The 26,177-nt window shown below is 53.3% G+C and overlaps 2 protein-coding genes across 3 annotated transcripts in view; one reads left to right on the forward strand and one right to left on the reverse strand.

Annotated features, from left to right (window-relative positions):
- The window catches only part of DNAI1 (dynein axonemal intermediate chain 1), a 161,139-nt gene extending 139,368 nt beyond the window's left edge, over positions 1–21,771 (forward strand). For both annotated transcript variants that reach the window (XM_074570570.1, XM_074570571.1), the window contains one exon: positions 21,526–21,771. In XM_074570570.1, coding sequence (XP_074426671.1) covers positions 21,526–21,630 — 105 coding nt within the window. In that variant the 3' untranslated portion in view covers positions 21,631–21,771. The remainder of the gene's footprint in view (positions 1–21,525) is intronic.
- Positions 21,772–23,889: 2,118 nt separating this feature from the next.
- Positions 23,890–24,367, reverse strand: ENHO (energy homeostasis associated). The gene has a single exon (XM_074570572.1). The coding sequence runs from the start codon at positions 24,219–24,221 to the stop codon at positions 24,036–24,038; it is 186 nt and encodes a 61-aa protein (XP_074426673.1). The 5' UTR covers positions 24,222–24,367; the 3' UTR covers positions 23,890–24,035.
- Positions 24,368–26,177: the final 1,810 nt, after the last annotated feature.

The following is a 26,177-nucleotide window of genomic DNA, read 5'->3' on the forward strand; positions in this document are numbered from 1 at the left end:
TGTGGCTGAGTGCTTTTGGGAAACGTCTAGTATAGTCATACCTCGGGAGAGGAGATGATGTTGGGGTGCACTGATGAACACCAGGGCCCAGCACCTGGCAAGATCTCCTGCCTACCTGCATTGTCCACCACAGGAGGACAGTTGGATGTCACAGGCTATCAAAGTTTGAAGCTGAGGCAGCCAGGTCCCTTGCGGAACTGGTGAAAATCTTTAGAAGGTGGAACAAGGTACTGAGAGATGCTCACCCACAGCTGTCAGACACAGCAGTGATGTGCGTGCCATTACAACTCCAGCCCAGCAATCCCATCTTGGCCCTGTGCAACCCCTCAGCTGTCTGTCCTGGCAGACAGACAGGCAAGAAGGGGAGGATGTGAGTGCAGGTCCTAGTGTGGGGCAGAGGGAAGAGGTGGCAGTAGTATGACTGGAAGAACGAGGAGCTGGATCATGACATGAGCAGGCAGGAGCAGGTGTTCTGGCCAGCAAAGCATGCAAAACCCTGGGATGCAGGTGAACAGCTCTCGGTCGGCTCTTGGTTAATTTGGCCTCCATTTGTGATGGTCATGCAATTTAGGTGGAAAAACTTAAGTAAGTCTCTCCAACTCATGGCTATGCAGAGTCCTGGGTGTTGGAGTGGGAGACGGACCCGGAGTAACGATGGAGTCTCAATATGAGTATGATCGTTCTCCCTTTATTCAAGTTTTCACAGAGTATATATAGACAAGCAGTAAGAGCACGTGCTAGCGGCAGCTATAGGATTGGCTTACAGTCTCTGTTCACGCGCTGTCCATGCAGTTCATTCACAGATCAGATTGGTTACAAGAATTCACATAGTAAATTGCTTAGTCATTAGCACAACATGTTTTCTACCTTCTCAGTTCCCGTTTTTCCCATGTACTAATTCCATCTTCTACCACCTGTTTTGCCCTTAATCTAATCTCTCTTAGTAGGGAGGCTGGCTCACATGGCCATTTTCTCTCAGATACATTCCTACACCTGGGCACCTGAGGACTCACTCAGCAGGTCTTGATTTGCAAGGCCCATCCTAGTCATTGTTTTGCATTGCCTCACTGAACCCGTCAATGCCCCAGAGCTTGGAGAAGGTGGGCTTTTACTTTTCTTCAAGCTCTTCAGCTTTTCCTTGCTTGTGATATTACATAACTTGTCCCTGGTCATCATCTGGGAACTCTGGGGCAGTGTCCCTCATTGCAGAGCCCGGTGGTATTTGCTGCAGTGACAAAGGCAGGAAATTTGGCATGACGTGGAGTAGGAAGACATGCGGCTATGAGGGCCAGAGGAACAGCTTGAGATTTGGCACATCCCTGTAACTCCTCTTGAGCCACTGCCAGAGCCTGACACAGCCTTCCCCAAACAGCCGACCTGGGTTGGAAAGGGCTGAGGCTGCCAGTGGAGACAGAGAGGGCAGCTCCCTGCCTGGGATAGTGTGTCTGTGCCATTGTAAAACACATCCCGAATGTGTTGCTGTAAAAAGCCCTTCGCTTGCAGACTTCACCTGCGTGTTCTGATGCTGCATGCGCCGATCTACAGACTTCCATGCCCCTGCACGCCCCGATCAAAACCATCGTGCTGCTCCCAGCCCTTCCCAAGCCTCTCCCCGGCTCGTGCTCCTGCTGCCTACCAGCCTTCTCCGAAAGAAATGAAAGGGAGACACCTGCACTGGCAGGCAGGCCAAATGAACAGCCCTTGCTCAAATTAATTTGATCGGCTCAATGGAGAATTGTTTAAATGAGGGTAGGGAAGGAATCACCGATTAATAAAATGTCTTGCTGCTCACGGTGATGGAACTGACGCAGAAGGATTATTTTTATTCCATGGAGAAAAGGAAGAGAAGAGCCCTGCGAAGCAGAGGAGAAGAGGGGCTGCCTTACAGTCCCTCCGGCTGTGAGAGATGCAGTGACGGCCGCAATCAAAGCAACTCCAAGGTTCTCCTGGAGGGAAGCTGTTACGCTCCAATTCACCGACTGTTTCTGTGAGATGGGATACCAGACATCAACCATGTGAGGCCGTCTCAGGTCAAACATCCCCTGCTCTCCCCTACTCCCACGTCCCACCAGGGAGCTGCCTGTGATCCCACTGCTCCCAGTCCAGGGGGTTGTCTGAGGTCCTTACCCACCACGGCATCCTGGTTAGTGCAGAGACCTGTCCTGCCTGGGCAGTGGTTGTGTTTCCCTCCTCCAGCCTGTTGGGCTGAAATCCTCTTTTCGTTATCCCCTAGACCAGGTCCCATGAGCTGTGCCCTTGCTGCATGGTGTCCTATGGGTGCAGCTCTACCACTGCCCACCCCGGCGCAGAGGGATCCTCTCACATGCCTGGCCATGATGCTCACATTTCTCTGCTGTGGCACAACTGAGTTTCACAGCATCACAGGAGTGCCAGGTCCCATCCAGGTGATTATCCCTCTAACCCCAGCCCTGATGGCAGAACACTTCCTCCCCACCGTCCTGTATTTGTGCAGGGAATTGTCCCTGCTCACACACAATATCTTGCATTTGTTCCTGTTAAATCGCATACAGGTTTTCCAGGTCGCATCTCCGGTCCAGCAAAGTAATTTCAAATTCCAGTCCTGCCTTCCTGGACACCTGCAGCCTTCCCATCTGTCCCAGTGTCCATGCACTAACAGAAATGCTGACCAGATCCCCTCCAGACCGTGGAGCTCAGTGTGTTGCATACAACTCATCTCTGTGTGCTGACAGCTCTGCATACAGCTATTCAGCTGGGTCTTACTAGCTTTTACCCAGTTTATGTAGATCTTTTGCCTCACTTGATGATCAGAATATCAAGGTAGGCAATGGCAAAGTCTTCCTTAGGTCAAGATTAATGACATTTGTGACTTGCCCATCCACAAGGTCTATTATCTTGTTGCAAAAAGAAATCAGATTAGTTCAGCATGACTTCTTTGGTACAAATCCGTGTTAGCTGTGATGCATCTCCTCACAGGCACTTACAGGTTATTGGCTTCTTCCAGTCGTTTTCCGAAAAGTGAGGTTAAAGTGAAGGGTCTGTGATTCTCTCTGTTGGTTTTTTTTTAGGATAGTTACTGCATTTACCTTTCTCAGCTTTCTGATCCCCATCATCCTTTGATATTCCCCAAGATAAATGCTTGAGAATGAAGCCGTTAGGTCGAGCCAATGCGAAGAAGATAGCTGCCTCCCTGAGGGGCTGTGGCTGTGGTAGCCAGGACGGTCTCAAACACCATAAGCAGCGCAAAGCATATGGGCATGGAAAACACCCTTTATTGGGCAAACAAATATGTCTGGGAAGAAAAGAGAAATGCATGTGCCCTAAAGCTTGTCTTTTATTCTCCAGATATATATTAGTTGAGCTAATAAAAGGCATTGCGTCTCCCTGCCAGCCTGTGCTGTCTGGGTACACGCTAACCCAAGCCTTGCCCAGCCAGAGCAGACGTCTCCCCACTTGGTTGCTGGTATCAGCTGTGATGTTTTGAGGACTGGGGATTGCAGGAAAGGGGAAAGGTGCCTTCCCAGCAGCGCAGATGGATGTGAGCACTGCTTGGTCTGTGCTTTCCTACTTGTTTACCTCCTCTGACTTTCTGACGGTGATATTGACTTGCTGTCAAAAGTCAGGCACCAAAACCAGAATGACCAGAAACTGCTTTTGCAAATGCAGCTGTGAGACTGGAGGAGGTTCATCCCTCCCCAGGATTAGGCCTCCTACTTTGAGCTGCACTGAAGAAAATGGGTAAGCCAGGAAAAGGAACTCAAAGTCTTTCATTTTATCTGGCCTGGGCAACCAAAGGACATCCAGTGGGAGTGCAGGAAATTAATAATTTATTGTCTTTCATGTCATTAAAAAGAAAGCACCAGGCTTTGCTGCACGATTAGAGTTTGTAACAGAGCGGAGCAAAATGCTGATGGACTGGGTTTCAATTACAACTGCCTGTTCAAGAAGAAAAGCGGTGCTATGAAAACAGTGCAGCCCAAATGGTTCCTGCATCCTGGGGGCTGGGAAACTCAGGCTGCAGAAGGAATGGGAAGCCCAGCCTGAGAAACCTCTGCTCATCTACTGCCGTGAGGCCAAAGCCAGGGCTGCGGAGGTGCCGTCTCACTCACCCCAGCCTCATGGGGTTTCCCAGTCTAAAGCGTGGTTCTGAGTTCTGCTCCCACAGTGGGGAGAGCCCAGGGTAGCACAGGCCAGGTAGCACAGGCAATTCCTAAGGATGGAAATCCTGGGGTGGCTGTAGGGGACACAGACTTGCAGAGAGATCTGTCATCCCTTGTGCAGCAGCAGGGGAAACCCTCAGTCACCTCCCTCTTGCCTGTGTAGGGGAATTTGTCTTGTCAGGGTGTTTGTACCCTGCTCATGGCCAGGGATGTGCTGCCAGGCACGATTTTTCAGAGGCTGGTGCTGTAGGCAAAGTCTTCTGCAATCAGTCAGATCTTTGTTTTGAGTCAAGTTTAGTCTGAGATTTAACTCAGAAAAGCAACAAGAAAATGGGACACCACTGTTGCCTACCTACAAAGGAAGAGAGAGGGCTTAGCAGAGAAAGCTCCAGCCCTCAGTTCCCTTATCTCTGAAATAGTTGTAACAGTTGTGGTCACAGGCTCAGCAGCTTCCCAAGAATTGGCTTCTCCCCTCCTCTCTGTCCTTGCCCCTTACCCAGCTTGGAGTCGCTAGCAGGGGTTCTCTGGGGAAGGTACAGCCCATGTCACCATGGTTCACAGTGCTTCACAGTGACAGTTTTTGCTTTCTGCAGGCTGCGGTGAAACCACTGTCTGTACCTTGTCCCTGCGAGTGAGTAAGCCCCAAGTTAGTAAAACGCTTGGTCGGACTGGGCTGAAAGGTGCTACAGAGGTGCCACACATTATGTGCTGTGGTTGAGGGAATTAGAGGAAATTTAAGCATTGCAATTGAGCTGTTTTCCCTGCTTCAGAAAGAATTGCTAGTCGATCAACTTGAGACCTCTAAAACATCACCACACTTCCTATGCACCTACTACTCCTTGGGCTTTCAACCTTGCTTGGCAAATGCTGTTTGCCTCAGGCCTGTGATAAACCTGTTGCAAGATATTATTTATAGCCTAAAAGAATGGTTCAACCTGGACTTTCTACTAATAATAAATACACAATTTAAAAGAAAAACCACTACACGAAACCTGTATGGATTCAGCTAAAGGGAGCTGGGGCCAGCAGATCTTTAAAGGTAACTGTAGGCAGGGGTCTCTGCCTGATAGAGATGAGTCTGGCAAGGTTCAGCAGGGTATTTTTGTGATGCAGCTCCTGTTGATAGTGCTGTCAATGTCAGATGTGGGCGTTGCTGCTTAGTAAATAGTGCTGGCAGCAAGATGGTCTCAGAGGCCAACGCAGACGACTCGGTGCCACAGTGTTGTTTTAGCAATTCCCATCAGAGCACAACCAGAAGTAAGGTGGCATGGGGTGGATGTAAATCCCACGCAAACCACCCTCGCAGCTCCAGGGCTGCACCCTGGAACTGGAGATGCTGAAAGAGACTTGAAGGTTGTAAAGGAAAGCACGAACTCCCAGTGCGACACTGAAACACTGAGCCAAACGTGTAGTCTGGCTGTCTCACTGGGGTAATTCAGAGCAAGAGTGAAACCAGGGCCCCATGTTTGGGAGCGGCATTAGCAAATCCATCGCCAGCTGCAGCGCATACATCCAGCGTTGACACTTCAGTGGAGGTGATTGATTGATTGAATGATTGATAAAAAAATTGCAAACTAAGTCTAGAAAGAGCAAGAGGGTTAATCTGAGGTCTGGGAAACGTAACTTTAAGGAGCTTTTTAGGGCCTCACAAATAAATTGATAACTTGGTCTCAGCCTAAAAGCACCGGCATAGGAAGGGATTTGCAATGATGGAAGCCTCTTTAGATTAGCAAGAAGAGATATAATGGGTAGAGCACACATATTTAGTGTGGCACTAGCTTGTCTGCATCCATCGAACTCCTTCAGGTCAAAACTCCTTGTCTTTTACTGAAGGACATGCTTTAGCTCCAAGAGGAGTCTTTGGTGTGATGAGTTTATGGACTGAGTCTGTGTGAATGATAACAGTTCCTTCTGGGCCTACAAACTGTTAAACCTACTTCTGCTTTTGATTTTGAAATGATCTGGGATTGATGGGCGGCATTATAGAGAGAGGTTCACAGCTTTTATAAAGAGGTAATCACAGCTTGGAACAGGCCAGGTAGCTGTATATGAAGAGATTTACAGATTCACAAACTCTTCAGTTCTCTTGATTCTGGCTTATTTATTCGCTCATGTGTTAAACAATCAAACTGTAAGCACTCAGACACAGCAAGGAGTTACAATAACAGCAAGCACAGGTCAACATTAAATCAATGTTAGCCCTTTTCTGCCATTGAAATAAGCCTAGTGGGAAAAGATGTGCTTGCCCCACATGCTTTCGATCATATAAGCTCCCCTCTTATGTCCTCACTTGACAGTAAGCACGGGGAAACAACCCTCATTTTCTGATCCCCGTGGTGCCAGCTCTTGGGGACTTAGTCCAGCTTCCTCCCTGGTCCTCCAACTGTCTGCCTCAGGATCCCACTCTCCGTGGGTTTTCTCTAGTGCTTCCTGGTTGTCATTTTTCACTGGAAGACGTTCTTCCTCTCTTTACCCCTCTAATACCAACAATTCAGACTGGTCTGTACAGCTTCCTCGACCTTTGGATACCCTGGGAGGAGGGTGCTGAGAAGCTTGTTCCCTCTTACAGTGTGCCAGTATTCCCCAGGGACCAGGAGTTGCCCTGTTGAGGGCTGGATTGCTCTGCACCAGTCCTGACACTGTGTGATATATATATTTAAGAGAATATTTGCTTAGAAACACTGTCTGCAATAGAAGTACAACAACAAAGTAGGGTAGAGCTGCAAAACTCATCCTTTAGTTTACACTTGGTGGTGAAGAACATCCTGTGATCACAGAGCCACAGGCATGTTCAGGTTGGAAGGAATGTTGGGAGGTTTTAGTCCAACCTCCAGCTCAAAGTAGGGTCATCCCTGAGATCAGACAAGGTCACTCAGGACTTAGGCTCATCTTGAAAACCTCCAAGGCTGGAGGTCTCACAACCTCTCCAGAGCCCTATTCCAGTGGCTGACTATCACATCACATTATTGCCTTATGCCATATTGGAGGCTTCCCTGCTTCATTTTATGGCTGTTGTGACTCATTCTCCTGCTGCATGCCCCTGTAAAGACCCTGGCTCTGTATTCTTCATATCCTCCTCTTTATTGCTAGCAGGTTCCTGCTAGGTCACACAAACCAACTCTTCTCCACGCTGAACAAGCCCAGCTCCCTTAGAGTTTCCCCAGTGCAAGTCATCCAGCTCCCAGCCATCTCAGTCATAGGCTCTGCTGGACACAGTCTGGTTTATTAACATCCCAGTTCGGCGCTCAAACTGCCTTCTGCTTCCCTTTCCGTAGGTGAAACGGGAACCCTCCTATCCATTAACTGGAAATGAAGACTTTTTACAGACTGTTTTTCATCGTCGGGGGCAGAGAACAGAAGAACTGAGCCAGCACAGCTGTCATCTCCTTATCTTATTTCTTTCCTCCCTAGAAAGCTCCTTTCCTTTTTTTCCAGTGCCTGAGGATTTGGCACCACATAACACTGAGAACAGGAGGTGAGAAGGGTTTACCCTCTTCGCTTCCTCCCACCTCCCAAAGCTTCTTTCATTAACACTCACCTAGTATTTCTTAATTAGCACATTCTGGCTTGGAGCTGCCTGTCTGTGTTGCAGCCTTCTGGAGAAAATCTGCGCAAGCTTTATCTATTGTAAGACAGCAAATATCAAGCAGTTAGCCTTCTTACTAGACCGGCAGGTACTCTTATGCCACAGCATTACACAGGTGTTGAGTGTGGTTCTCATCCTCAGCCTCTGTAGCCATCCTTGGCTTTACCTGTCTCTCCTGAAGGAATCCACTCCTGTGGTTGTATACTTGCCTTTCTTCAGACTTTTGATGCCAATCCACATGAGAAGTGCATGACTGAGCTAAGCCAAGAGACTGCAAAGGTTACGCCAGAAGTGGGAAGAGTGACAGGATGAAAAATCACCCCAAAAAAACAGTTATCAGTGGGATAACCAGGATGATATCTTACAGCATCGTGCAGAATTATTCTCGGGGGTTGGTTGGTGTCCTCACTGGCATTTCAAATTTCCCGTTCATTCCTTGGATGATGTGGCAAAGAGTCCATTCATCACAGAATCAGAGAATGATAGGGGTTGGAAGGGACCTCTGGAGATCATCTAGTCCAACCCCCTGCCAGAGCAGGGTCACCTAGAGCAGGTGGAACGCGTCCAGGTGGGTTTTGAATCTCTGCAGAGATGGACACTCACCACCTCTCTGAGCAGCCACCATCAAAGTAAAGAAGTTCTTTCTCATGTTCAGATGGAACTTCCTATGTTCAAGTTTGTGCCCGTTACTCTTGTCCTGTCTCTGGGCACCACTGAAAAAAGACTGGCCCCATCCTCCTGACACCCACCCTTTAAGTATTTATAAGCATTGATAAGATCCCCCCTCAGTCTTCTCTTCTCCAGATTAAAAAGGGCCAAATCCCTCAGCCTTTCCTCATAAGAGAGATGTTCTAGTCCCCTAATCATCTTTGTAGCCCTTTGCTGTACCCTCTCCTCTTATAAAGTCTTGAGGGGCCTTGGTGGCTTGGAGGGTCACAAGGACTTTGGCAGACATTGCACCACATTTCCATATGACCTCGAAACATTGGAAAGAGAGACTGAAATCAAGGAGGTCAATTCAGTGAAGACCTTCACAAAGTACCAAAAACATCTGCCAGGGCTGGTCTCCGCTGTGCTTGATCCTGCTTCATTGCAGAGTCCAGACCAAGTTCCTGTAGTCCAAGGACTCAGATACCCCGTGCCTGAAACATGGTATGATTCCAGTGGGGAGTGAGGTGAGAATTTGCCTCATCTTGTGTTCACCACAATAGCATCCAAATCACAGATGGTCATATAGGAAACATTGCATTTGTCTATGGTTAAATCAGGGGTTGCTGGAATAAATCAGCTCTGTTACAGGTTCTCTGCTGCTTTCGCAGGATTTCTGGCTCATTTACAGATGGTTGCTGGGGAAGTTAAATTACGAACGATAACCATTCACAATGATCCAGGCTCCTTAAGGATTTTACGGGCTACAGAGAGGCTGGCACTATTTCCCCAGTTACCTTCTTCTCACCTTCAGAGCAATTGCAGCTCTCACTTAGGGATTTTATGCATCTTTATGGCAAATAGGGTGTTAATGAAAGTACAATTACTGGAATTAAATTTGGATTTAATTTTCTGAGCACAAGTGGCCCCTTTCTGTCTTTCTTTTGTTTTCTGCTTGGTTGCCAGCTGTGCAAATATCTCTTTTCAGGATTACTCTTGATGCTGAGGCACTTGCGCAGTGCCAGGCATGGAGCAGCGCAATGGGCTCACCCCCTGCTGGGCTGCATTTCACCCAGCTCTCAAAGGATGTGGAGCACTCCCCCGCAGTGAGGGAGAAGAGCATGATCAGCAAGGTGCCTGGAGAATGCACCATGTCTTGGCATTTCTAGTGGCTGCATCTCACAGCACTTTACACACAGGATCCACCTGGTTAACTGTTTTGCAGGAGAAGCGGTGGGATAGAAGAGGGTGAGGCAACATTATTTCTACAAAGCAATTGCTTCTGCCATTCCTTTAGGCCAGTTTAGGCATCTCCTCCATGCTGGTGGAGAAGAACAATTTTAGGTATCATCTTGAGGACTCTCAAAACATCACCATGTTCTTGTTCAGTCTATTACTTTGTCCCAGACCTGCAGCCTGACACCACCTCTGGGTTTCAGGGAGCTCCTCACACCAGGATGATATCAGAAGGATCCATGCATGGGCTCAGATCAGAACGGAAACAGGAGAGCCTGGGAAGAAGTTCCCCCTCCTGAGATGTTGATCTCACCATGGTGGGGTCATCTGCAGCCAGAACTGATATGCAGATATGGCAAGATCTCTGCCATTTCTACCAAGAAGATACCTCCTCCAAGGGCCTTCCAGGGCAAATGCTGGCTGTTTGCCTGGCAGCATTGCCCCAGCCATGTCCCTCTGTCCCATCTCCAGCAACACAAAGAGTGGGGTGAGGATCAGGCCATTTTTCCTGTTGTGTTGAGGCTTTCAACCTCAGTAAGGTGACAGGCTTTGTGTCACTGTTGTTCTCTAAATGTAGCAGATCTGTCCACTTAGTGTTAGGTATGTGCATCAGCTTCAGTTACCCTCTGCTAACAGGTTCCCTGTAGTCCTAAATCTGCAATTAATTGTCAGATAGTTGCGTCTGCCAGCTTGGCCACTGTCTTGATGAAGCTGTCAGCTGCTGGTTAACATTGTTCCATCTTTGATACTGGTGAGACTTGCTGAGCGATGGAGAGGTTACCTTGGGAAGTGCTTACCTTTAGGACCATAATGACTTCTACATTGTTTTCTTCGCAGCTTGCCTTTATTTTGCAATACTCTGTTGCAAAGAAGCTCCATTAGTTTCAGCAGCCAGCTGAGCAGATGGGTTTAACTGGTCTGTGGCACTGAAGTAATTACATTTTGGTACAACAGAGGCACAGCAGCAAACATGTAAAATTAATTCAGGTGCAGCATCCTGGTTAGCGACTCAAAGCAAAGAGCAGTTTAGGGAGGCCACCCCTGGTCACACTGTGACTGTGCTGTTGGCAGCATGGACTGTCACTAGGAATATATCCCTCTGGTTGCCATAGGTGATGTTGGATTGTCTTTTCCCATGGCCAGTTATGTCAGATATGTATTAGCATCAGAGGGATTGATTACTGCTCACATCTCTCTTCGGCTTCTGTTATAATTAAAACAGCAATATATGCATGAAGCAATTAGATTTTAGTAATGCTTTTCTAAACAGGATGTCAAGGAGCTTAGTACAAAGACTTGGGCTGGAGCCAGATCAGCATCTTAAGACTGGATTGTCATTAAAATGACTGCCTCCCGCCTGGACAGCTTACCCAAACACAGACTCTAGATCTGCTTCTCAGTCAGAGTGCACCTCACCTTTTTCTGCGAATAGGACCCAGAAGATCCCATGCTCCTGGGTGGCAGGGCCAGAACGAGACGTGGATGGGGACGGGTCACTGGTGCATGTGGAATTTGGGTCTGATGGTGGGACAGGAGCAACCCCAACTCCAGCCCCATCGCCAGCCCCATCAACTGCATGCCAGGGAGCCGATATTCAGGTCTTCCCTGGGTTGCTTCCTGCGGAGCAGTTGTTGATCAGGTCAGGGCAGATCTGCTCACCATTGGAAGCGTCTCCCAGAAGGAAGCAAGGTGCTGCACAGGTGCCTGTACCCCATGGGAGTACTGCCTGAGCTGCCTCCCAGCACATCACGGGCTGTCTCCTGTCTTGTTTTATCCTGTCTGCTTCTGGATGATATGCAGGCCTTGCACCCTGCATTTGCTGTCGGGTCAGGATGAATCCTCTGCTCTGTACAGCTCTTACTCAGACCCTTATCGGCAGTCCAGTGCCGCTGGGTCACCGTGAACGTGAACAGAGAGTGTGTAACACAACCCCGGCATCACTGCGGGCTGTGTGGGCTCAGAGAGATGCCCCAACAGGCAGCGACAAGCATCCTCCACCAAGCAGCCTGTGCCAAGCCTGTCTTCAGGAGAGGATTGATGCAAGCAAAGCTGCTAACCAGGAGGTCCCAGGGCAAAGGGGCATCGCGGTGGGTTACAGCTGAGCCTTGTCCATCTCTGGGGCAGGAAGGGATTTCTCAGCTGCTGTAACAGAGTAGGATCCTGGGGAAGAGCAGCATCTCTAGCTGCAGGGTTTCCCGTGCGCGTCCTCCGTCCAGCTTCTCAATGACCCCTTTTAAGCTCTGATTTGCATGCTGCAGTGTAACTCAGTCATAGCTGATGCGATTTAGCGTGACGTACCACATAGTTCAGACTAATAGTGTATCTGGTTTCCAGGCCTGGGAGTGTTTGTGTGGCATTTATCGTTTGCCTGACATTTCCTGTGCAGCAGGTGGAGAGAAGCTGTGCAAGTCATTTAATTTGTGGCAAATGAGAGACACGGTCTGAAGTAAACAGGATGCACTTCGGTGAGGATGGAGGCAAAATAGGAGGAGAGGGAAAGGAGATGGGAATAATCGACTGAGGAGGTGGACGGCAAAGGATCTCACGTGCCAGCAGTGCCCTGCCGTAGCAGAGGTGTTGTACTGGGGATGATGGGCAAGAGAGGGGTGAGCAAGACACGTGAGCTGGTCCTGCCATGCTGCTTAGCAGTGCTAAGGCCTCAGCTCCAATTTGGGGTACTGGGTTTGAAGGACATGAGGAGCAGGAGAGCAGCAAGGACGATGTGGCCAGCTGGGAGGCTGGAAGCAGGGAGATTCAGAGAGATGTGCACCCCCAAAAGAGATCCTGGGCTGGCAGGGTAAGGAGGGCAGTGCTCTGAGGTTATAAGATGGCAGCAAAAGTCTTAGGCAAAGGATTTCAATGGTGTGAGAGGAATGTACTGGCAGCCATCATCAGGATATGGGTGGGCAGCACCGTTCCTGAGGGTTTTCAAAAGAAATGGCCATGCAGGTGATGGGAGCAGAGCGTGACAACCTACCGCTTGGGGCACATTGTGCTGGGTGCCCCAAGGACTGGGTCAAGTGCTGGACAAGCATCTGTCAGAAGCAATTTAAAAGTAGCCGCTCCTACTGTGGAGCAGGGCGGACTAGTGGACTAACCCCTCCTAGCCCTGCTCCAGGTGAGGCTGTGATTTAAATGAAACCTACACATGAGAATGTGTTGTCGAGACGACACAATTGTTTGCACAGCTGAAATATGTAGTGCTATTTCTGGAGCCTCCCTGAGTTCAAGTGCAGTCATGGACAGCAGGAGAGAGGGGGAGAGCATTGTGGCCTGACATTAAATTGCAGAATGAGCTCTTTCAGTAAGCAGAACAGTATCAGTAGTAATATTTCTTTCAAGCCATTAGCATTTAACGTTATTAAATATGGGACATCTGCAAGTGAAGACATTTATTTTCACTTCTATTTATAGCAAAACTCAGTTTCCAGTGTACTTGTATTTATCCGGAGTGAAGTATATTCAGACACTCTCATGTTAGTAGCAAACAACAATATACTTCCTATGCAAATATTTTTGTGAGTTAGTTATATTAAAAAACTGGCATGACAAAAGCTTTAAGGTGCAGTGTTAAGAGAGAAACAGCAGCTGGACTTTCTTAAGGTAGTTTTAAAGGTGACTGCAGGGGATACATACATTTTAACAGTGGTGGCCAGAGAAAGGTATTGGAAAAAATTCCGACTTCTTAAAATATACAGTTTGTACAACTGCAAACGATCTCTCATGAGATCCTATGCTCTGTGAGATAACAGCGGTACCAAAGTATTGCAGGAGCTGCATATTCGCATCCGTGTTTTGTTGCTTTTATTAAACTCTAATCTGTAACAGCTTACTGAGCTGTCATTCAAAAACGCTAAAGTAAAGCTGAAGTAAGAAAAATAAGAGATGCTGAGTGATAAAGAAATGTTGCTGGGTGGCTGGTGGTGCTACCTGCCAGATGGCATCAAAGACTGCAGCTTAAGACTGCTGGTGTCCTTGTGCACCACAGGACATCTCCTTGATTTTGCCCCTTTGGATGGGTTTGATGTACGTGGCCATGGGTGCTGTGTCTGCCCGAGTCCCTCGCTGCAGGGCTGCCAGCCCAAGGAAAGAGGTGCTGCAGATGTTGCTTCTCATGGTAGGCACAAGAGCTAGGGAAGCCTGGACGTCTTTAGGATTTTTTAGGTTGCACTGAGGTTTGGTGTCTGTGTTTCACTGGAATTGCAGCAATATTTGCGGTTGAGCTAGAAGCTAAGGTATCTCCTGTCTAGTGGTTTGTGTGGACAATCTCAACTAAAACCAGCTTCTCTCTTCCTTTGTCCCCACCGCTTGATTCTGAGAGATCCCACAGCTAAAACATTGGGCACTAATGCCCTCAACAGCCTTTCCAGCTGATGCCATGATAACGCGCGGCACATGGGCAGGCTTTGGGTAACAGGGCTTCCCACTGAGTGGTGCTAAGAGATAATTAAGGTAATCCATCCCATCCAGAAGAGCCTGACAGCATTGCAGAAAGTCTGAACCCAGCAGGGCTGGATCCAGGGTTTGAGGGCGGTGGGGGATGCACTGCCTGTGCCTCAGGGAGGAGAAGGAAAGGACATCCCATCCCTTTGTCCTTATCCCAATGGTGGTTTGCAGCACTGGGACCCCCTGGGCTGGAGGCAAAAGCTGTTGGGTGTTTTACTCCACTACAGCCCTTTTACAAAGCCTCTGTAGGTCAGAGGAGGGTAATTGTCTTACACACCAAGCACGCCATGATTTTTCTCAGTGCTCAGCACGAAATCTGTGAACGGATGTGACTGAAAATCTTTTCCATGCACCTTGTGAGGAGTTTATCGTCTCACCAGGCTGCTCTGTTCCAGGCGGCTGCTGTTGGCTTGTCTCAGTGACTGAGGGTAATGATGCCCAAAGGCAAAGCTGTTCTCCAGCTCACACACACACACACACACACACACACACACACACACTCCTCACAGTTAGAGTGCAGCTAAATTGTCCCCATGGGTGGCAAAACCCAGTGTGACCCCCCTGAAGGAGCAGAGAGCGTGTTGCTGATGCTTCCTAATCACAGCATCAGTTCAGGGTGGAGTTAAGGGTATTTGCTCATTTGGCCTGTTTCAGACCATAATGTCTCTGGATAACTTTAAAATTTATCCTTCACTTTAAAGATATTTCTTTTGGTGATACGTGAACTGAGGAATATGACCACAACCCTGCTTTGAACCCATAAGCTTCAGGCATGGAAAAGGCAGAAGACCGACTGTTTTCAACAGTTTTGGTGGGTTTCTGCAGATGGAGTTAACGAGTCATTGTAATGCCTGTTTCGGAGGAGCTGTGGGCCCTGTCTGTGCTCAGCTCTCCCTTGCTCACTGAAGTTTTCATACACAGCTGCTAAATGTGGTCTTCTTATGGCTATATTTAGGTGCCTAAATTAGTGGTGTGTAAGAGACGTGGCTTGTGGCTCTGGAGTTAGCAAGAACAGGGTACATTCAGCATCGCTGGAAGCCAAGTTGCTTTGTCAGCAGCTCAAGCAGAAGAGCCCGATGCTAAGCCTTTCTTGGCCTTTAGGTGAGCCTGGTCTTGCCCCTCCTGCACCCCACGGTGCCCACCAGCACCCTCCTCATCCTCCCCCGTGCCTGGGACTGGCAAGGCCATTCTCCGCACTGCGCTCACTGTAAGATGGGCCATGCAGTTTGGCAGCTTCCCGTGCTCAGCCCAGGTACACAGCTGGGTCAGGCCAGCTAGCAAGTGCTTTCAGAGGGCTGTCTGTCAATGCTTCATTAAATCCTGTTAGCACAACTTGCCACAACGTGCTTTGGAGGCTCACTGCTTACTATTTCCTGAGATCCTTGCTGAGTGTCAGTAGAGGTCATACCGTGGCACCAATCAGCACAAAAGCGAAAGCCAGGCTCCTCCATGGATTTGCCAGAGGCTGCCGAAACCCATGGGGAAGGGTTTGGCTGCTCCTGTGTGCATGTCTTTTTCTTGGCCAGAGAACAGTGTAAGGAGGGTGAGCAAGCCTGCGGGGTCCCAGCTGGCCTCCGGCAGAGCAGACACGGAGTTGTGGTGACGGCTGTCCTCCCTTATGGCCGTGGTTGAGGGTTTGACCTTGCTATTAGCTCTCTGCTGCTGCAGAGCCCGTTCATTCCATCAAATGATCTCTCCCCTCTCCCATGGGTGTTTGTAAGCCAGCGAGCCCTGTGGCATGCTGCAGGCAGGTACCCACCATTTAGTTACAGGTGACCCCTGCCCACATCCCCAGAATGTCACCCAGTTCGTCTCGTTTATTCCCAGTGATAGTCCCAGCCCCTTCCAGGTCTGATCCAATCTTGTTTGCACCTCCTGCCTGTCAGACATCGCTGACCTTCGCTCCTGCATCTTTACTGGTAGATGTTGCTGCTGAGCCACAGACTGGTCCCAGCGCTGTGTCTTTGCTGGTTCCAATGGCTTCACTGGGGACTTCCAGAAAGCACAGGCAGGTCACCTGGTGCCATAAGACCAGTCTCCCCTGCTGTGCCTTGTCATGGTCCAGTGCAGAAGCTAGCAGAGATCTCTGAGTCAAATATGTGAGCTGGAGCAAGGAGAGGTGCTTACCCTGAACAGCACAGGTTTTAGCTGAAGATGAAGAGAAGAGCATCTTTGAGGCCAATGATCCTGTGTAGTTGCTGATGCCTGAACAACCTAGCCGTCCCTTGGGCTTTTCTGCCAGTTTCATTCCCTGCAAGCAGAACATTTCCTGCGTCATTTATTTCCAAACAGTAGCAAAATAAGCCTAAATCCTTATCTCTGGTCTGTCAACTAATCCTTCCGCAGGCCAGGAGCAATGCTGTCAAATCAGGCTGTGAGTGTGACTCGAGGCTCTCCATGGTTGATAAGCGCGTTGCTGCTGTATGTAAATGGGTTTCTTGAGAGCCCAAAAGTGGTCCTGGCACAGACATCGGTTCCAGCTCAGCGTAACTCCGGCTTCACCTGCTATATAACAGCACTGGGTTGCAATAAGATCGTGACAGGGTAGGATGGGGAAGGCTTCAGGGCTGCAGGTTATATCACACCCCCACTGATGCATGTTTGGTTGGTGGCCCAGGGAGCTAGTGAGGAAAATTTTGCTGTGTTCGTGAAGGAGTTTGGGTTTCCTTGGTCTTCCCAACAGAAATGCTCCAGGGAAGTCTCGTCTTTGTTTTCATTCATTGAATTTTCCAGACCTGTCGCAGGCATCTTGCTAATGGAGGAGCCCTTACCCTGGAGGTGTTACCTTGACCTACCACTGAGGAGGGTAGAAGGAACAAGAAAAAGTCTTCTCCAGAAGCAACATACCTCTAAAGTCCTGGCAGGTTGTGTGCCCCTTTCCACTGAGGATAGTAAGGATGGGAGTGTTGGGCAGCCCCCTTTGTGACTCCTTGGAGCTTCTCACCCCCTTCAAAATCATAGAATCACAGAATCATAGAATTGGCTAGATTGGAAGGGACCTTTCAGATCATCTAGTCCAACCATCAATCTAACTCTGACAAAAAAACATCACTAAGCCATATCCCTAAGCACCGTATCTCTACTTTGAGGGTGGCAGAGCCCTGGCACAGGCTGCCCAGAGAGATGGTGGAGTCTCCATCTCTGGAGACATTCAAAACCCACCTGGATGCGTTCCTGTGCAACCTGCTCTGGGTGACCCTGCTCTGGCAGGGGGGTTGGATCTCCAGAGGTCCCTTCCAACCCCTATCATTCTATGATTCTGTGACGTCTCTAAGCACTATCAGTCTGTAAAAACTTAAATCCCTTTTGCACGGGAAGCTGGTGTCCTAGGTCACCAGGCTGCATTGTAAAGTGGCCAGATCCTGTCCCAGCACAGCTGAGCCCAGAAATCCCATGCTGACAGGAATGGCAGAGACTGGGACTATCAGTGTGATGATGGCAGCCGGACAGAGCCTGGCCTGTGCCCCTTGCCCAGACTCAGCATGGGGAAGAGTCCCTCTGCTGCTGGGGAAGTTACGGGGACTTTTCAGTCTGTGTTCGTGACAGCATAATTGACTTACTTGATACTTTAAAACATAAACATGTTTTGCTTCATTTAATCGAAACCTTACAGCAGATGTTTTATGATTATTCCACCAATAGGGGGAAAAAAAAGGATGCTGAAAAGTGCCAGCATCATGGCTTTTATGGGAGAATTTTATTAACTCAGCGATTTACTGTTCAGCTAGGGAATGAAGGCATCAGCCAAAACGCAGGGAATCCAGTTTAAATGACTCCCATATCCTGGATGTAGAGTTTAGTATGTGCCAGCATGGGGATGGCTAGGGCTGGGGCTGCAAGGGCGGTGGATCGGGGGTCTTCAAACATACAGTCTTCATCGTCATCCTCATCTTCATCCTTTCCTCATCCTTGTCCTTGCCCTCGTCCTGCCCTCGCTCCTGGGGCTCCACCTCAGTCATCTTCCACCTCCTGCTTTACTTCCAGTGTCGGTACTCACCTTTGGGGCTGAGAGGACCATCAAGGTCCTTGCAGCAGTTGTGCCCACGCTGCCGATAAGTCCAGGAGCCCCATGCCTTAGTTACCCTGTCTGGAGAGCCAAAGCGGAGCCCAGGTGTAAAGTAAAGGGAGGGTGAGGGCGGTGGGGACTTGGCCGTGAACGAAGTAGCATGGGGATATGTAGCAGGTTTCCTCCTCATCTCACCTCCCTGGGGCCATGCTGTCAGTGGGGCAGAGTCCATCCCCACACAGCACCTTTTCTGCCCCCGCCATGAGCTTTCCTGACACATCCCTCATCACCATTTAAGCCAAGAGCATTTTGCTCTCCTGCTGGGAGCTGTTAATGATAAAATCAATGCAAACGCTGCTGTGAGTGGCTCGAGTACCCATTTGATGAACTCCTCAGGGACAGACCTCCCATGTAAGCTCAGCTCTGCATCTGTCAGCTCTGTGGGGGGGATGCTCTGCCCTGGCTCCCTCTCAGCTCCGGGTGCGCCCCATGGATGTGGTGTAAGCAGGGATGCAGGCGGAGAACAGGCTCAGCTACATGCCGGGTGGCAGAGCCTCATGAGTGCCCTTTCCACACCTGGCCATGGCATGCGTTGGGAGGGAGAGCTCTTCAGCAGCCATTCGTGGAGGTGATGCTTCCCCGCATCATACACGCTCTGGGAAATTGCAACAGCTCTGCTCCAAGAACGGCTGCTCCTCAGAGGCCTGACACAGGCAAAGCCCCTGGATTTGTAGGAAGCTGCTGAGTGCATCCGAGCGGATGCTGTGGTGGTGCTGTCAGACAGCCCGCAGCGGCCCGTCCAGCTCACATGCACAGCTGCCCCAGGAAAAGCAGATGGAGGAACAAAGGGAAACTTTCTGTTCCAGTGCCCCGGAAAGGACATTATAATTTTCCTTCCCTGTGTCATCCTGCTTGCCTGGTTATGTGGCGTTAAATCAGGGCTCTGGTTCGGTTACGGCTCATTACAGGCTTGCATGTGGCTTTTTTGCAGCTTGCTCATAAGCACCAAAGGAACTGAGCCAGTGTGAAAGTCAAGGTTTTAGGGACAGCTCGGCAGCTGGGAGCTGAGCCTTGCCTGTGCCTGGGGACTTCAGCAAGCCTCAGACATAGTCCCTATGGACCTGACGTTACTACCTGGAGGGCAGCAGTAAGGGGTCCTCCCTGGCCCTACCAGTGGGGAGAACGAAGGGCTGGGGCTGGAAGTAGGTCAAATGGGAGATGGCTTCAGCATCTTCTTTTCCCAGATGAGCAAAGCAGTTGCCTCTTCAGCCTGTCCAAACGACCTGTGCGTGGCGCTGTGTGTGACGCAGGGTGCCAAAGGGAGTGTTTTGAACACCGTCAGACAGCAAAGCAGCTTTTCTGCAGAAATAGCTAAGTCCTGAAATACCCCGAGCAGCTGTGTTTATCCCAACGCTCTCACTCACAGAGATGCTCGGTTGTGACGTGGGCTGTTAGTACAAACATCGCTCCCAGTGCCCGGACCAGAGCCACAAAGGGCGTTGCTAACTTAGCGGCATTAATACAAATCAGCACTGTCCCGGCATGCAGTCAATGGACTTGGTAAATAGAAACAACCCTGGCTCGTCACAGCACTCAGTGGAGGAGCAGGGCTGTCTTCTCAGGAGCAGAGGGGCTCCCAAATGTCCCCGTTCCCCTCCCCAGGGCTGCTTTCACCCCAGCCGTGCCCACCAGCAGCTGAGAAAAGCTCTGGTCTGTCAGGGTTGTGCTGGCCAGGACAAGGGAGCAGCCCGGGGATCCCCAGGGACTTCTTTCCCAGCAGTCATCACTGTCAGTGATGCCCACATTTGCTAAAGAAAGGTAGTGAGATCCCCACAGACATACGACCGTCTTTTTATTGTGCCCTGGCGTTTCTTTCCAGCACTGAAGGAAAGTCATTTGTTTGTAATTGCTGCACCCTGGGCCATTAGAGGAACTGATTCAGCGGGAGGAGAACTGATCTTTTCTAAGCGGGGAGAGAAGAAAGCGAGCGGCCTCCTTGCTCAGACAGTGTGCACTGCTCCCTTGGCCTCCCGAGAGCATCCCCATGCAAAGGCCATGCTTCAGGGATACCAGGAGGAGCCAACACAGAAGTTTTCCATGGGCTGCCTACAAGCCCGGTTGGTGATGTTCCCCCTTGCTGTGCCACTGTGTTGGGGAGTTGCTGTCACCTCTCCTGAGCCTGCCTCTCAGACCGGGTACCAGCCCTCCCACTCATCCCTGCTTGGCATCTGTTTCTGGGCTTCCCAGAGCCACGCTGGGCACAGAGGAGCTTCCCAGACCCAAAGCAGGGACCCCCTCCCCAAATCCAGAGGCAAGGCAAGAGCCGGCAGGCTGGCAAAGGGGAAGGCTGTGAGGGAAGGCAGCACAGAGCAAAGGGATGTGGATGCTGTTTTGGAGGAACCTTGCGGGGCAGATGTTCAGCTGCAGGAGCACTTGGTGGGCTGAAGGCAGGTTGGAAAGTTCCTCTGCTGTGGCTGTGTGTGCCATGATATGCATCTGGAGAGATGAAACCCAGTTATCACTTTCCCAAGGCCCCTGATCTCCGATGAGAGCAACACACTGATGCTGGAGCCCGCAGCAGGGGAGACTCACTCTGCCCAAAGCATTGGGTGGCACTGGAAGCTCCTGCTGCTCCCAAGAAAGCGAGGACTGAGCTGGGCAGGCTTGTTTCCCTCATGCTACATATTTCTCCCGAGATGCTGGTCGTTTGCTCCAGGACCTGGGAGGAGACCCTGGGAAGGTTGGGATGGGTGCTGGAGGGGCTGTGGGAAGGGCTCATCTATGCTGCCCACGCTGCGGCATGTGTCAGGGTTTGCACAGCATCATGCAATGAGGCACAGGGAAGGGTCATGCCATAGGAAGTCTGGGGTGTGCCCAGGGGCAAGAGAGCATCAGTGACAGGATAACAGCCCACCTGGGACTCATCACCCCAGGTTAGGGCTGTCAGCACCCACCTGCCCTCATGAGGAAACACATTTGGGTGCAAAAAAGGCCAATCCCCTTTTCTGTGGCTGCCTCTCCCCATGGGCACCAGAATGCAACGGTTATGGTGGGACCAGTTTGGGGAGAGTTGGACATCCGCGTCACTGTGACTACTCTGGGAGGCACCATCCCAGGTTCTGGAGGGGGCGGCGAAAGCTGGGTAGTCCAGTGCCATGGGTCTGAAAAGGGCTGGGAGGAGAGAGGCAGAAGAGTTTTCATGTCACTGTGGTCAACAGATCCACTCCCATCCCCACCCAAACCCTTCCTTACCACCCTTTCCCAGCCCATGGGGGCCTGTACACATCTCATGGCGCCTTGGGCTTGAAATACAGGGACCGGCAGGTGCATCCCCCTGTGGATCAGCCCCTGGTGAGGGCTGCGAGCTGGGACACAGCAGCCCAGCATCCCTCCCTGTGTCTGACCCCTCCCCATCCCCATGGTCATCCCTGCTCACAGCTCTGCCCCGCTTGCTCTCTTCACAGGCGAAGAAAGGCCAGGAGGTTAAGAAGGGCCCCGAGGTGGAGACTGCAAAGCTGGACAAGCTGCTTAACCTGGTGAGAGAGCCAGAGAGCAACGGAGGGAAGTGAGCGGGAGGAACAACGGCTCTGCCAGGCGCCGCTGGACGAACAAGCTCGGCTTTGATCGGTGGCTGCTTGGCATGCAAGCGGCAGGCCCTGTGCCGCCAGCTTCCCCTCTGTGCCCAGGCAAATAAATGGAGGTGCTGGGAGAGCCACGGCGTGCAGTCATCCCTGGGGTCAGGCAGACCTCACCGTGCTCGGTCCCGCCGAGCCACACAGCCCTCCAATCTTCCCCCCTCTTGGCTGGGCTTGCACCAGGTGAGAGCCCTGTGGAGGGCAGGTGATGGCTGCCATGTCTCGATGGCAGCCAGTCCCTCCATGAGTGGTGGCCGGGGACACTGAGCACTGAGTTGCAGCCCCACAGCCCTTTGTGGGGTCAGCCATGCACAGCCCCTTGGATTTTGGCGTGGCACCCTAAGGCAGAGGGTGGCTGGGGACCTCGCCTGGCCCCCCCACTGCTGTGAGAGAGGAATGTGCCATCACTGCGAACAGTACCACAGCAGCTGCCGGCCACCAGCTTCGGGATGCTCACAGCTCCCCTCTCCCTGGGGGTCTTAGCATGGGAGGTCTCGGCTGGCTCTACCCAGCTGGCAGCCACGGGAACAGTTAGGCACTGGGGTTTGCAGAGCCTTCCCACCGCTCCGGTGCTTTGCGGCAGAGGGATTAGCTGCTACGTGGCTGCGGTGGCAGTAGGAGCTGCGGTGGCCTTGCCGCATGCTGATGAGCAGGAACGGGCTGTCACCGCTGGAGTCTTAGGCACAGCTGCTGAGACTGGGGACCAGAGGCGCTTCCACCAGGCAGGGGTGGTGGCAGGTGTTCTCCATCCGCTCAGCTGGCCTGCATCCCCTGTGAGCATCCCTGTAATTTAAGGCCACAGCTTGGAAACTCTCCAGTGCCTCCAGCACTGGGGCTGGGTGATGCTCTCTGCTGAGAGACCCATGCCCCCAGCCTGGGCAGACATGCTGCAGGCATGAAATACCCAGCTAGGTTTCTCATCCAGCATTTAAATGCCACAAATGGATGCAGACATGAGCCCTTCCTTGTCACCGTCACCCAGCAAACTGCCCACAGTCCTGCAGCAACATTGGCCACCAGGACTGGGACAGCTGCTCCTCAGCCCTGCGGGACTGGCAGGACACACAGCCTCCCCCAAATTTCCCAGGCGCTGGGCAGAGCTCAGAGACGCCGCCTTGGTCCTACGATCAGTTTATTAGTCTAGTAAAAACACCTCTGCAAAGGGATGCGTTAGCTACACCTGACATGGGGAGGAATCGCACAGGGACCCTGACCAGCATCCCTCCCAGCACAGCCCACCCCTCCGTCCCCTTATTGCAGTGGCTGTGCCAGCGGCGACCTTGGCTATTGCTCGGCTCTAGGATGGGCAGGGCAGAGCCCTCTGAAACCCACAGCACCTGCAGGCAGGGTGGGGGAAGGCAGCTGCCAGGCTTGGGGACAAGCCAGACCACAAGCATTCCTCCTTGCGGAGCCACTCTGGTCCCCGGGGAGCGATGGGGCCAGAAGACCCTTCAGTGCTGTTTGGCCAGGCACTCTCATCGCTCCCCATGTCTCCCACCTCCCCAGAAAAAAGCCATCCCAGGCTGCTCTCAACGGGGATGGGGACACCAACGAGGGCATGTCTGTGGCCTGCGGGCAGGTCAAACCCCACCAGCTGGCCTCGGCTAGGAGCAGGCAGGAGAGCAGGCAGGGACACGCGCCCAGCAAGGAGGAGGGCTGTTTGCCTGGCAGTGTTGGTGCTAATGCTGGAGGGGATTGACAGACAGACTGCAGACAGACAGACCATGCAGACCCTCTCATGGCTCATTAAATTGGCTGCTGGGGCAGACGGGTGCCAAATAACCTGAGGCTGGGGGCACATGGCACCCCAGCGCCATCCCCAAGACACCCACTCTGCCGGTGAGGCCAGGGCTGCTAAGGTCCCCCCACAGGCACATCCCACCATGGGGCAGCCAGTCCGCTCGGGGACAGGCGCCTGTGCCAGCCCTGCTGCCTCCCCTCTCCGAGCTCCACGCTAGCCCTGCTCAGGTCTGCGACACAGTGGCCACCGGCCGGGGCCACAGGCACCAGGGAGGAGCCCGGGGCTGTCCCCGAACACGGGATACGCTCGAGGGCAGGGCTCCTGCTGCACTCGCTGGCCACTGGGACAGGCAGGATTGTCCACATAGCACGTCCCCAGACGCTGTCTCTCCATCACCATGGTCACTGTGGGCATCCGCAGGGACTTCACACACCAAAACCACGCAGGCGAAGGGCCGTGCCCCGCATCACAGCCCTGGCGAGCAGCTCAGCATCCCTCCTGCTCTCATCCTGCCCAGTCCAGCACCCCAGTCCCAGCGCAGGCATCCAGGCTGGCACGACTCCTTCAGCACAGCCAGGTACCCACATCCCCAGGCAGCTCAGGGCTGCAGCAGGTACTTCTCTTCATTCCTTGCCTCGTCCACATCAGAAGCTGGGCTCTTCTTGGGGCATGAGGGGGTCCTGCAGGCCTTGCAGAGGATGAGGAAGAGGATGAGGATGAGCAATGCGATGACACAGTTAAAAGAAATTGCCACAACCGCTCCGGTGGAGAGAGCGGCCCCCATCGCCACTGTCCCACGGGAAAAAGCGGGACACGCAGCTTGGCCCCACACTTGGGATGCCAGCGCAGTGATCAAGCGAGCAGCCTCTACCCGCCAGCATTGGCAGGGGACAGAGGGGATGGCGGCAGTGCTGGCGATGGGACAGGGCTCGCGCTGGGCGGGCAGCAAGATGTCATTGTCCCGTCACAGTTTGGCCACTTGCAGCTGTGTCCCACGCTTCACCGCGCTGCTGGGAAGGATCAATCGGAGCTTTCCCTCGGCTTCCCCTCCTCCGGCAGGGCGGTGGGGACACGGGGACCCCTCTCCTCCCTCCTACACCTGGAAGGGAGAAAGTCACTGTCACCGCCGGCACAAGGGGACAGGCTGCCCGAGCGCCTCAGCATGGGCTGTGGGGGTGCCAGCAGGCAGCGACTCCAGGACCCAAGGGGGTTTGGAGGCTGCAGCAGCTCCCAGGTCAGCTGCTGTCTGGGGGGATCTTTCCAGCGCCCCGCACCCCGGCTGCCCCCGCCCCGTCCCCTGCGAGGGACACCAAGCTGGAGGTGGGAGACCCATCGCCTCATCCCGGCCCAATCCTCCCTGCCCGGGGTGGCCCCGGGTGGCCCCGGCCCCCCTTCTTGTCCCCTCTCCACCGGCTTTCCTGCCGCCTGGACCCCGCTGCGAGGTCCCGCACCCCGAAACGGGGCGAGCGGCTGGGAGGGGAGCGCCCCCCCGCTCTGTGCTTTTTACCCGGGTCGGGCAGAGCCCCGATTTCGGGGGTCCCCAGTGTCTCTAATCCCCCGCCTCGCTGGGGAGCGGGACACCCGCGGAGTCCCCCGGCCTGCAGCGGGGCAGCAACAGGTCCCGCCGTACCCGCCCTCCCGCCGCGGGCCCCCGGCGTTACCTACCCGCCTCCTCTCCGTCCCGGGAACGGCGGGGACCCCACGGGCCAGCGGGAGGGCGGGCGGCGCTGCCGGGGCCGTGGCCCGGTGCGGAGCGCGGTCCCGTGGCGGGGTCCCGTGGCCGAGCGGTGTGTGCGGGCCCCGGCGCGGGTGCGGAGCGGGTCGGCGGTGCCGGTGCCGGTGCGGGGTGCGGAGCCCGGCGCGGTCCCGCCAAGGGCCGCCCGGTGTGTGCCGCAGCCCCGCGCGCTGCCCGCGCCCTCCCGCCGGCACCGGGAGAAGGGCGGGGGGTGGGGGGGGGAGCGGGAGGGTCGGGCTCTGCCACCGCCCCGCCCCCCGCCATTGGTGGCCGCCCCCCCGCCCCTCGTGCGCCATTGGGCGAGCGCTCGGCTCAGGGCCCGCCCCCTCCGACCCCGCCCGTGCCGCCGCCGCCGCCGCCGGCCCGGCCCCGGCCCCGGCCCCGCCGCCGGTACAGCCCTGCCTGCACCGCCCGCCCCGCCCGGCTGTCCTGCTGTCCCTCTGGGCGCAGGCAGGGGTGGGCACGGGCACCACCACAGCCCGTCGGGGGGACACACAGGTCATTTAGGGACATCCTGTGCCCCAGGGATGCGGGTAGCGGGTGGCCTCACAGGCACGGCTGGCATCTCCCTGTCCTGCGCCGTGGGGAAACTGAGGCAGGGGTCAGCCCGCCCTGGGGTGGGGACATGCCACGGTCCCCCAGGCCATGACCACCAGCCCCGACAGGGGACCAGAGCCAGGGATGCTCTGGTGCAGGGCGTCACCCCAAAGCGGGGCACACAGAGGACTCTCCCCACAGCCGGGGGGGGTCTCTGGGAGACCCCCAGGGATCAGGTCCCAGCACCTTCAGCTGCTCTGAAAAGCCACGGCTGGGCTGCGTGTCCTTCTGGTGGCACAGACACGTGGCAGTAACATGGGGGGGGGATCTGCTGCCACCTCCCGGGGCACGGGGGGGCCTGTCTGGCCAGGTCACGGCAGGGGAAGGAGACCCCTGAGTGAAGAGGGGATGAAAAGCAGGTCCGTAGCCAGCTGGGGCCTCTCCTGGCTGTCCCGACAGGCTGCTCCC

Source organism: Larus michahellis, chromosome Z (genome assembly GCF_964199755.1).
Source record: "Larus michahellis chromosome Z, bLarMic1.1, whole genome shotgun sequence".
NCBI classification, from domain to species: domain Eukaryota; kingdom Metazoa; phylum Chordata; class Aves; order Charadriiformes; family Laridae; genus Larus; species Larus michahellis.